At 32.2% G+C, this 13,066-nt stretch overlaps 1 protein-coding gene across 4 annotated transcripts in view; it reads left to right on the forward strand.

Moving 5' to 3' along the window:
* The window catches only part of LOC148180218 (multiple PDZ domain protein-like), a 268,223-nt gene extending 255,425 nt beyond the window's left edge, over window positions 1-12,798 (forward strand). For 3 of the 4 annotated variants that reach the window (XM_088040527.1, XM_088040552.1, XM_088040543.1), the window contains 4 exons: window positions 4,680-4,801; window positions 4,850-5,005; window positions 11,718-11,855; window positions 11,905-12,798. In XM_088040527.1, coding sequence (XP_087896653.1) covers window positions 4,680-4,801; window positions 4,850-5,005; window positions 11,718-11,855; window positions 11,905-12,078 — 590 coding nt within the window. In that variant the 3' untranslated portion in view covers window positions 12,079-12,798. The remainder of the gene's footprint in view (window positions 1-4,679; window positions 4,802-4,849; window positions 5,006-11,717; window positions 11,856-11,904) is intronic. The other variant, XM_088040534.1, reaches the window with a different exon arrangement.
* Window positions 12,799-13,066: the final 268 nt, after the last annotated feature.

The following is a 13,066-nucleotide window of genomic DNA, read 5'->3' on the forward strand; positions in this document are numbered from 1 at the left end:
ATATTATGAACTTTTTGGTCGTAACAGACAAATCTTCTAAAATTTTCTGAAATGAACTATTCATTTATAGTTTGAGATGTTGATACACAATAATATGCACTACCTAGAAAAATCAGCGAAAATGTAGAACATAATATACAGGGTGTCCCAGAACTTGCGCCCCAGAGAGCAAGGGAGAGTGCCGACAGCAATACAGATGGTGAATTTCAAAACAAAAATTGACTAAGTTTAATAGTATTCGAAAACGGATAAAAATTTAACAACCAATCCCGAAAGCTTATTCGAAAAGAGGAGTAAAAGGCTATCCCAATTTCCTAGGCAACGAGAGTGTAATGTTATCTGACCATTAAGTGATAGTATGTGTTCATAGTTCCGATTTTCAAATTTTGTTCAGTTTTGGGATTGGCTACCGTTTTTTCGTCTTATCTCTTTTTTAAGTTAAAAATTTTTTTTTTTTTAATTTTGGTTCAGAATTGTTGCCTCCATAAGCCCGTTTTCATTGGGGCGCGAGTTCTGGGACACCTGTATTTTTTGAAGAAATTTAACCCAAAATAAATCAGGAAGAACTCAGAATTTTGAATGGCGTATACGTAATTTTAATAAATTTGCTTGTGCGCCACTGATTCAAAAGTGAACAAAAAAACGAGTTGCTGGTTGCTTAGGAAACAAGTCATTCCAGGTCATTTTAGGTGCGTGTTTGCCAGTAGTGTAGAAAATACGTGGATTGGGGTTAATTTAACCTTGTCAGTTTTTTTATTTAAAAATTGGTTTTTCATACTTCATACTCCTTCTGGAATAACGCAAAACAATTTGGTACATGCATTTCAAAAGCATTCTGTGTAGTAAAAATTTAATGATTAACCGACGCTTTAAAATATGAGATACTAAAATAAATGATTTTGTTGTTTTATTTTTGGAATTTGTAAAAACACCCAAATATCTGTTTTTATCTATTACTTATCTTATAATTTAGATAAACAAGTGCTGATTTTGTTCTGAAAAATTTGAATACTGTATAGGTAACATATATTGATGTCAGAAATATACGCATCTACAAAAATTGAAAGCTTTACAAGCGGACCAGATGTTACTTAACTACCAATTTATTTGAAATGAGAATAAGTATACATGCCTAATAATTTCAATCTAGAAGAGGCTTTAACAAGAAGTAAGTCGGTAGCTTGGGTGCTTAGTAGAACAAATCATCTCTTTGACAATTTGAGGTTAAACATTAAAGATATCAATGCTGAAATGATCGTTATGACCGTTCGATAAAGAACAGGGCTACCAACTCATTTTAAATTTCATTGCTTGTTATGATATTGTCTCCATGCCATGTTTATTATTGAAAATAAAATTTAAGTATGTCATTGGGAGGAAATATACTTATTATTGTGACTTTTTTAAAAGGAAGAGACATAAATGCAAATTGATGTCAAACTGGTCAATCTGCAATAATTATGAGTAGACGTAATTTAATGTTTCTGTGAGAAATCGCTTTTCATTTATTACTTCAAAACAATCAGCAGAAAATACTTTTCGTAAATTTTGTTCTTTTGCACTTTAAACTTGTTGACTTTCTCAAGAAAAAACACTTCTGCAACTGTATAACTAAATGTATCGGTAGGTATTCCCCTAAATCAATGCTGCAATGTCTACTGCACTTGTGTTTCTGCGATTTATGTTACAGTTCTGCACACAACGGCAACTTGAGTCTTTCGATTTGTTATGGAATCAATTGCAGATTAGACTAGTCATAGCTATTGACATCAATAAATTGATTCGAATGACAAATGGATTGATTAGACTCGATGTTCTGAAGAAAAACAACATTTATGCAAGGTGTAAAATTGGCTGCCTTTGTTCCTCTATTTCATTCAAGGTTTGCTCGGAAAATTTGCATCTCAAAACGTACTGTAATAATACAGAGTGATTCCCGTAACTTTATAAGTTTGATGAAAGTCAAATGCAACACAATCGGCATGATATAACTAAATTAAACGGGCGTGTTTTTTCGCAATACATAAATGTGTTCATTTTTATTTGTATTAAACAAAATTTTCAGGTATCTAACTTATCTCATTTAAGTCCTGCTGATTTCTAATTTTTTTTCTTTGTAAATCGTTAAATTTTTTGAAGTAAAAATAAAATGAATAAATCTATACTTTTACAAAGATTTTTAGCTCAGGTCCATGCTATTTTATAGTTTTTTTTATCCTGCATTTATAAAAAATATATTTTTGACCCGCTAAGGGTAATAGGGCCGAAAATCATTTTTCCACTTCACCGATAGGTTGCGCAAGTGTAGAACTTACAGCACTACATAATTTGATTTGCAAAAATGTTAATTTCTCTTGAAATTCCGTGTTTAAAACGTAACTTCACATTAAAATAAAGCTGAAAAGAGATGTAATGTTACCTTTTTTTGGGCCTTTTAAAACTTTTAAATGTGGTCTGGGAAATGCGGAATAAAAACTATTGTATTAACTACGATGCGAAAGTGGTTTTCCGGGCTTACTAACGCTGGGTCGATCGATATTTTCTTCCAATCCTAAAAACAGAGATTTTTGCGTCTTGGTATACAAACTACTATCTCATGCAATGTAAATCGGTTACTTGTAATGAGTTTTGACCAACAGTATAGGAATTGACTTATCAAATCATCGTATTCATAGTTTTAACTGACCTAGATGGTACACTAGTGTTTATTCGTCCAGTCTACAGCCGTTTATTTATTAAATTCGAGCAGATGCAGTCCAATACTATCTTTATATTACATAACAAACATGGAAACTATTGCATTCGCGAAATCTCACGAGAACTGAAAATCCGCTTCCTCGCGAGTTATATTCACTGGTTTTCCCATGACACTTCCAAAAGGAAAAAACAAAATGTCTGTAGAAAATTTGTGATACTGTGAGTAGTCTCTATAACTAATTTTGAATAAGCCATGTGGAAACTCTGTCCTACTTTCAACACTCGGTGGTGATATTCCGAGAGAGAAAAGCTCTTTTAATATGTATGAAGTTTTTGAAAATGTTTACAGGGACCTCTCGGTATTAGAGAAACCTATGTTTTTAGAAAGCTTTTTTATTTCTTTATTTAGGTAAAGATGTCATAAATTCCATTGAATTGAAAAGTGTATCGAATTTATTAACATGTGGTGATTTTAACTAGAAACTAGAGATTTTTCAATCACCTTAGATTCGACCAATAAGAGACATTTATTTTTTCAAATAAACCAATCAGAGCAAACTTTTTTGCAATTCCACGCGGAAATACTAGGCGATCTGTCAGTTGCTTGTCAGTTCGTTAAATTCTCATGACGAATATAACTCGAGAGCTCGAAATTGTGGGAAATTTTTTCTCCAGTACTCGTAGTTTGTTTGTCCAGACAATTGGCACTCGTTCGCTTCGCTCACTCGTGCAACTGATCGTCGAAAAAACTACTCGTCTGTCGGAAAAATTTCCCACAATTTCGATCTCACTCATTATATTACTTATAAAAATACTGTTTGGAATTAAACTTTAATTGATACGAAAAGATGTCGTTATTAAGAAGTCCAAAATGTCAAACTACATATACAGGTGTCCCAGAACTCGCGCCCCAGAGAAAAAGGGCTTATGGAGGCAATAATTCTAAACCAAAATTTTGAAACCATAATTTTTTAACTCAAAAAATAACCGAGATAAGACAAAAAAACTGTAGCCAATCCCGAAGCCGAACAGAATTTGAAAATTGGTAACTATGGACACATACTATCATCCATTGGCCAGTTAAGCATTAGACTCTCGTTGCCTAGGAAATTGTGATGGCCATTTACTCCACTTCTCGAAAAAGCTTTTGGGATTGGTTGTTAACTTTTTTATCAGTTCTCGAATACTATTAACCTTAGTCAATTTTTGTTTTGAAATTTATCATCTGTATTGCTGTTGGCACCCTCCCTTGCTCTCCGGGGCGCGAGTTCTGGGACATCCTGTATAACAGGTTTACCAACTCATTTTTAATTCCATGGCCGTCTTCGACGCTGTCTTTATTCGACCATAAGGAACGGTGTAGTCAAAAATTAATTAGTATGTTTATTATAATTTCATATAGACACTAATTTTAAAACAACCGTTCAGTGCTCTCAAGTTTTGGTGCAGACATTTTAGCAATTTTCATGGATTGCACATTGTAATGGAATAAAGTGTTAGGTTAAGTTGTCAACAATGACAAGGCCCGTTCGTATCAACTTAGCAACGACTTGCGAGGTAATGAAATTTTTGATCGCAAATTATTTATGTGTGCGATAAATTTAATTCCCACTCAAAAAATTTAGTACTTCTGTTTTAAACCGTTTTAAAAAGATATAGCTACTACGAGAAATCCCAGAATTTTGATGATTTTTTATTTTTTATTGCGTTTATTTAAATTTCCGTAAGAGATTGAAAAATTAAATTGGCTTACTATAATGCATATTTCAAGATTTTTGCTCATTAATTATGTTTTATTGTAGGGATTATCTTATATCGCAATTTTCTTTTAAAGAACGAATGCTCTTTGATCTAGTAAAAGCTTAAATTGATAAACGGTTTCATATTTTCAAGCAACTTCTTTCATAAAAGCGCTCAATTACGCTTTACTCTTCGTTGACAATATCATAACTTTCACTCTACATGATATACGTTTTTTTCAGAAGCAGCAGCAGATTTGACCACATGTACGATTACACCAGGAAAAGACGTTACGATTGAAATCCCGACGGATAACAAAGGATTAGGCATATTCTTCGTGGGTGGAAAAGACACTGTTATACCGGTAAACACTAGAGACGTCTCTGAAAAAGTCAAACTTTTACTTTTCCAGAATGGGATCGCTGTTGTGGAGGTATACCCAGGAGGCAAGGCGGATAAAGATGGTCGCTTGAGGCCTGGCGACCAAATTTTAGAAGTCAATGGAACGCAACTGAAGGACGTAACATACACCACAGCTTTACAAGCTTTGAGACAAACACTGCCAAAGGTGAATATATATGTAACCGGCGATGCAGAAAATTTAGATAAAGCGGGCACAGAAAATAAGATTTTCAATTACGCATCCGGATTGCAGAATATTATTGTGTTTTCTTCAATATTATCTTATACAAGGTGTTTATAAATGTTTCTAGCATCAAGGCTGGCTATGAAATGTCAAAAAAATTTGCCGCTCATTACAAATGCGGGTTTCGATTTTTCAACTGACATTTGCAGTTAACCTCAAACACAAAGCAAAGTAAATTTTGAGAAATAAACTGTACTAGTTGTGGTTTCAAATCTGAAAATTAAAAACTTGGGCACAAAACTGTAACTGAAACGTCATGAATGTAAGTTACATTGTAAATAATTTTCAAGATAGTTATATTCACTATGAAAACAAAGCGGCAAAATAGTGCACGGCAGGAATTTCACAGCCACTCTTGATGCTAAAAACATTTATAAACACCTTGTAGTAGAAATATTGTTAACGTATTCATATAACGATATTGATCAAGAAAACTTACCCTCAGTTGGCTTTGAAATATCAAGTCATGTCTTTGATTAAAAAAAACTGTTATACATAAAACGTATTACGATAAGTTCTGTTATGACAAATAATTGACATCTTTTAATTATTTTCATTTAAAAACAGTTCTCGCTAATAACTTCAAATTTGGCAGCTGTCAATGTGTCAATTAAGGGCACGCTTTGGATTTGCAAGGATAACAGGATGAGTTTTTATTTGATCGCATCATATAATAATGCATTATTTTATCTACGACCGTGATTACTCCTTTTAGTTATGTAATGAGCTTTATCTCATCATTTGTTGTACAAGGTGCTTCTAGCATCAAGGGTAGCTCTGGACTTTTTGTCGCGCACTATTTTGCCACTTTGTTTTCGTAATGAATGTAACTACAGTAGACTCTCGATAATTTGAATTTCTCGATAATTGAAAAATTTCAATGTATTTTGGTTCTCTCATTAATTTGATGTAAAATCTAGAACTTTTTTCCCGCCAACACTCTATAATTTATTTTTTTTATTTAATTTATTTTATTTTTTTTATTTATTTATTTATTAATTTATAGGTTTCAAACCACAACTTACTTTGCTCCATGATTGAGGAACTACAAATGTCAGTTAAAAAATCTAAACCTACATTTGTAATGAGCGGCAAATTTCTTTGATACTTCATAGTCACTTTTGATACTAGAAACATTTATGAACATCTTGTATAATAAAAAAAATGCGTTATGAAATCTATCCATCATACAGCGTCTTTTAAAATGGTTTTTGTCTAGTCGTACAAAAGTAAGTTTCAAAAATTATTAGGTAGGTACTAATCTAGGACAACTGGATCGCTGAAGAAATAAAACTGACTTAAAACATCTGCTTAATTTTTCTGTTTGAATTCTTTTCCTATTGGAGATTATGACAAGTGAAACTATTGACAGAAGTTCAAAGTGACAGAACTAGTTAAAAGAGATTACATTCCAAACGTAACTAGATGGAAGTCATTTTGAAACACGCTGTGCAACAAGTAACACAATAGAACTACATTACATCAATCGTTATTTCGACTTGACAATAGTAGATTATTCAACGTACCTTATGATAAAAAAAAATTGATCTGGCCTGTGGTAGAAAACATAATTCCTGCGGATAACTAGAAATAATAAAGTGTTTTTGTTGACGTTAAAAGTCTACTATTGATTTTTTGAAGACTTCAGCAGACGATTATAGATTGTCATTAATTCTCACAATGTTGTAATTTTATCTAATGAACAATTACATAGTTGACAAATGAAATTTATCAATTAACAGCTTACTTACACTAAGAAACCCGTAAATAAAAACATTTTTGCTCATATAACTAGTGAAGAAGTACTTATAAGAACCACAAAATGAATGAAGTGAAATAAAAATAATAGTAGTGTCGCATTGAAACACAAAGCAGAATACATACAGTCGGTTCAGGTTGCAAATGTCCATCTTCTAACAGTTTTGTCGTGTAATTGGTTCCTGTTGCAAATGTTGCAATGGCAATATAGAGGTAATGATGCCAACCTGGTCATCTTAAAATTTCTAAAGTGAATCCTGTCTGTAGCTATTTTAATTAAGTCTGTTTTTTGATAGTTTCAATTCTTGCTTTGGAGGTTTTTTATTTGTTTCTACAATTTATGTACTGGAATTCTTTCATTCGATTTCTTTTTTGGCTTTTTGCGTATATACTATTTTTTTATTGTCTTGTCAGGCTTCTAAACTTCCATTCCTCAATTTGATTCTTATTACAATACTATTCTTTGCATTTTTTTGTGAAGAATTCTTTTCTTTCTACTATATTTTGATAATATTTTATAAATTTCTAGGATTCTTTCTTAGAATTTCAATTAATTGCTTTTTTCAAGTTTTTTGCTATACTTTGTTGCAATTTTTTAATTTCTCTAATTTTGTTAAGTATAGACAATTTTTAGATTCAAATGACTGAATTCATTAAATTCTTCAATTTATTTGGATTGTTTTCAGTCTTTAAATGCTTACTTTTCCCCATTTTACTAACTTGATATATTTTTTTTAAACTTTGTCTAAAGATATTTGAGAATAGAGAGAATAGAGGCGAAGTTCTAAATAAAATACAAGGTTTAAAAACATTTATTGTACTAAAACCATTAAAAATTATATAAAAAAAACTATTTATCATAGTTGTCCTCATCACTTGACTCCTTCAAATCATGTCTTATTTCTAAAGTTTTATAACGAAAGCCAATCCTTTTCAAAAATTTTCGTATGGTTCCAACGCAACAATGCAACCCTATAGATTCGACGATTTTTCCTTGGATATACTTTAGTGTGGGTACATAATTCCTTCGGTACGCAGCATAAATAATTTGTCTTACGGTATCTGCGTGTTCCTCCACTTTTAACCTGCGAGTACCTCCTCTATCCAGTCGTGTTCTCCTTGATGCGATACCAGACTTAACAATTCGCCAGACAGATGAATAAGGAGTCTTTGTGAATTCGGCCGTAGTCGCGATTAATTCTTCTTCTCGCACTTGTTGTTTTTCTTTCAATGTGTCGTAGACGTTAAGAATGATGTGTTTTGCGTCCGGAGGAAGAAAATTTCGTTCTTTTTGGTTGGTAATTTTACATAGACTCTTGACATCTTCGACTTTCACAACTGCGTTTTCAACATTCATCACTTCGTCTTCAATGTTTCTTGTTTCGTGTTCACTCCACGGCCTCCACATATTTGATTTATTTTCAACACTTGACCGTTTGCAACTAGTGATGGGCTTAAACTGAAGACTAACGAAGCTGTGGAAAACATTTAAATGTTATTTGTACAATTTTCGGAGAATTATCTAAGTAGAGTTCAAGAAAACAACCCTAATAAAGGAGCAGGTAGTCGGGGTACTTTAATAGGATTTGGGTCAGAGTTCGGTCATTAGATAGATGGTTTACCAGGGACTAGTGGTACTCGAAAAGTGATTATCTCTGTTCTCAAATATCTTTAGACGCACTTAAACTGTTTTTTCCCACGAAACTTCTTTTCTTCTTTATCTTGGATTCTTTTTTATTTCTTTATCAATAATGTTTAATTTATCATTTTTGTCTCATCGCCTAGGGATTTTATTTACGATTCTTTTTCGTTTTAATTTCTGTCGCGTCGTGTTTTTTTGCAGACAAACTAAACGACTTCCTCTAGTTTCTCATACTTTCGGTTTTCGTGATTTTTACCATTATTTACTGTCTCTTCTTGCAATCCACTTAATTTCTAATGGCTTACTAAGAAGCGCGTCTGTAATGTCTATCAAAGAGAAAATCGATGCAGTACTTGTAATAAAAGTTACATTTTGGCAATTAAATCTTTCAATCTTATATCGATTTTGTATTTAAAAGGAGATTGTTGAAGCTAGCAAAAAAGTATAATTACTGTTTTAAAGGTTATCCATATACAGGGTGATCAATTGAATTATTATTTATCTATTCGGCTCTTTGACGTTTAAACGTCAAATAATTGACAGATGTCGTACTGACTGATACAGATAAATAATAATAAATAACACTGGTCAACAATGATTTTGTTGCCCTTGATGTAAGAGTGGTTTCGAATACTTCTGTGCCAACAAGTCACGAAACTATGGATGGTTTTGGAAAATTGGCTCTGATTTTTTTTTCAATCTTGATTTTTATATTTAACTAAAAATATCGGTAAAATTGAGAAAGAAATAACAAGTACATTCTTAAATATCTTTTTTTTGGAAATTATTAAAATTTGTTTCGTTTGAGTGGTTAATTAATGAACATAGAAGCTAAAAAAGAAAAAAAAATATAAAACTTATGTTAAACTTTAATAAAACGCATTTTATAAGCGCGTCTTTTATATTTTTTTAGCAAAAATCTCTTTAAAGATCAACAGTAATCTGCCATCCGGTGACGATCCCATCTACCCCGATACCCATTCTTTCATTACTTTTAGAATGGTGGAAGCTCTTCTCCTGTTCGTCACTATAATTTCCTAGATTCTCAGGATATCTACAAGGTGTTTATAAATGTTTCTAGCACAAGCGTGGCTTCGGAATTCCTGTCGTACACTGTTTTGCCGCTTTGTTTTCATAGTGAATATAAACTATCTTGAAAATTATGTATACTGTTACTTACTTTAATGACGTTTTAGTCACGGTTTTGTGTCCAAGTTTTTGATTTTTAGTTTGTTAAACCACAACTAAAACAGTTTATTTCGCAAAACTTACTTTGTTTCATGTTTGAGGTTAACAGTAAATGTCAGTTGCCAAATCAAAACCCACATTTGTAATGAGCGGCACATTTCTTTGGCGTTTCATAGCCACAGTACAGGTGTCCGGAAAGTCGCGCACCACCGTGATACTGTATCATCGGACAATGCCATAGATCAAAGGAAAAATGTTAAAAAAAAATCATGTCTTCAATTTTTCGAGATATGATGGACTGAAGAGGTAAAGTTTAATGCCAAAGTTTAATTTAATTTAATTTTAATAAATTTAAATTTCTGAGCAATTATTTTAGGTTTAAATGAATTTGTTACCTTAAAGACATTTTGCGCAAAGGCATAGTGCAAAAAAAATCAGAAAAATCTTCTGAGAAATGCCTGAGTTTACAAAATTTTTGAATCAACAATGTCGATTAGTGTGGCATCGTTCACTTGAAACCATAGTTACATTACTCGTTCATGAACCGACCTGACTAACGCCAACAATACAACAGCAACGTTACTATGGCTTTAAATACTAGAAATTTAAATTATTGGTGGAACAGTTGAGCAATGTTGCCATTTTCCTAATTTTCTTTTGGTCCTCCTGCGAAAACAGAGTCCGAAATTTTTTTTAACATTTTTTTGGTACTCTGGGGGATCACCCAATTACCCCCTTTCAAGGTGGTGCGCCACTTTCCGAACCACCTGTATACAGGGTCCGGCAACACTTGTGTCCACCCCTAAAATCGTCTTTAATTTTAAAGATAAAATTTTGAAATTTTGCATACGCTCATAGTTGACAAAGCTCTAGAAGCTGACACAAAAATTTGTTTTTTATCACGGTTTGGTTGGCGTCAAGACGCCTAAGAAGTATAATTTTTAGCGATTTTTGAGTTTTTGCGGAAATATTCGCGAATTCAATTTTTTTTCAACATAACTATGATACAAATATCTGAGTTTTTATTTTAAATCTAATGCAAATTGTGTTTAAAATTTGCGAAAAAAACGCTGTTTTATCAAGTTGGTTTTCAAAATTATGACAGAGCAGTGGCAAACTACGTTTACACCAAAATTTCACAAGTCACTTCATTCACTCTTATTAAGGTTAATTTTGATTAACACGGGCATGTTGCACTTTATGAACACCAGAATTCGTTAATTAACATCGACAAAGCGACAATTTTACCAAGTAAGACTTTTGTTGCAATCTAAAGCGAGCCAAAGGATAGATGTCATTTGTGACACAAGATATTGACAGATGGGTGTAAACTTAGTTCCCAATTTTGACGTAATGAAATTGGAAACTAACTTGATAAAACAGCATTTTGTTCTCCAATTTTGAAGACAATTTGCATTGAATCTAAAATGACAACTGAGATATTTTTAACACATTTATATTGAAAAAAAATTAAATCAGAGGTTGATATCACGAACCCTCACAATTAATTAAAATTACATTTTTAAGGCGTCGCGACGCCAAAACTATCAGTGATAAAAAACAAATTTTTGCGTCAGCTTCTAGAGCTTTGTCAACTGTAAGCGTATGTATATTTTCAAAATTTTATCTTTAAAATTAAAGACGATTTTGGGGGTGGACACAAGTGTTGCCGAACCCTGTATAGATGACTACAGAAAGTGTAACTTTACGTCCATATTTACTGAAAATCTTGAAGAATTCCAACTTTTGTTGGTCACGTGGCGTGCACAAAGCGATTTTCAACATGATAATAAATACTTTATTATAATCGTGTTCTGAAGAGCCGTCTTAAACTCTAAATTATTGAAAATATAAATACGCCAAAATCATAAAAACCAGAGCCAATTAAGTACTTTCAAGGAATATATTCGAAAACTATGGTCTTAAAAACATAGAAATCCGCAGAGATATCCAGGGCAACAAAAAAAATATATTTTTTTGTTGAGCTGTGATAATTCAACTGACCGCTCTTAATTTGAACTTTCCTCATAATTTGTTTGATTGTAGATGAAACTTCTCGTATACCGACCTGAAAAAATCGATTTTACTAAGCTGGACGTGGACCTAATCAAAAAGCCCGGAAAAGGGCTGGGCTTGAGTGTTATCGCGAGGAAGTCAGGGAAAGGGGTGTACATTGGAGATATTGTAAGTATATGAGAGGAGTGACGTTTCTGAATTAATTCGGAGAGTTTAGATAAATGGAGGAACCGCTGATGTGGACGGCAGAATAATGAAAGGGGACCTGTTAGTGTCTGTGAACGGACAAAGTGTCGAAAATTCGTCACGAGATGAAGCAGGAGCCATTCTTAAGACTGTATCAGGCAAAGTTTCTCTAAAGTTGTACAGATATAAACCCGTTGCGAGATAATTGATCTCATCAGTCTTATAGACTTTGTATTGTGGTATTTATTCATTCGCCGGCAAGTTGATATTAGTTTTACTACGTTTATTAATTGCCAGAATGGTTTAAATTTAAAGAATGTGATTCTGTTGTTACGTAAATGTGTTTTTTTTAATTGTTGCATTTAATATTTTGTTGCATTTACGTTCAAAAACTAATGTTTTTCTAGTCATTTAAGTTATTGTTACTTAATTTATTGTTTAAGTATGAGTATATTTTATGAAATAGTATACCTGCTTAAATTGTGATAAAACTAAAAATTAGAAAAAATAAGTATATTTAACAATTAATAATTTATGGAAATATTTTAGGGTAATGTCAAGTTCCACTGTATTTTTCAATATTCTTTTGTTAACAAAAAGTCATAGGGTGACAAAGTATTATGTAAACTTAAAAAATATTAGATTTTAATTAAACAAGTAAATAATATTTATAGATGATTACAGTTAAGATGTGCATGTATTTATCAGTTAGAAGGCATTACTTTTTTTAGGTATTCATTAGTTCATTATTATAAATAAAAAGTAAAGTAAAGTAAATGATGTATTAAACAGACTGTAATAATTTGTAAATAATGTATTCTCTTGAAAAGTTCACTACTTGTACTAAATCTAGAACTATTTTGTAAATAGGGTTATGCAATGGTGCATGCTGGAATTTTAATAAAATTCACTTTATCTCTTGCTACACATTTTTTGTTTTTCCATTTAAAAATCAATCAGTTTTTCGCTTAATAGTTCCAATCAACTGATCGAACTGACTGGATTTCGTAATGGCACCACAATTTCACCAATCCACAAATCTTCTTACGTACTTTTTGTTTCTCAGCCTTTTTAGTATTTGCGACCCAAATTTCCATTTCCATTAGTTTAAGCTGCGACTCTCCTCAAGTCTGAAATTCAATTAGAAATAGAGAGATTATGGCAAAACACCCGTTTTATGTCGTGCGATTAAT

The sequence above is a fragment of the Gnatocerus cornutus genome, chromosome 1, assembly GCF_029298725.1.
Source record: "Gnatocerus cornutus isolate USDA-ARS CGAHR chromosome 1, icGnaCorn1.1, whole genome shotgun sequence".
Lineage (NCBI taxonomy): Eukaryota > Metazoa > Arthropoda > Insecta > Coleoptera > Tenebrionidae > Gnatocerus > Gnatocerus cornutus.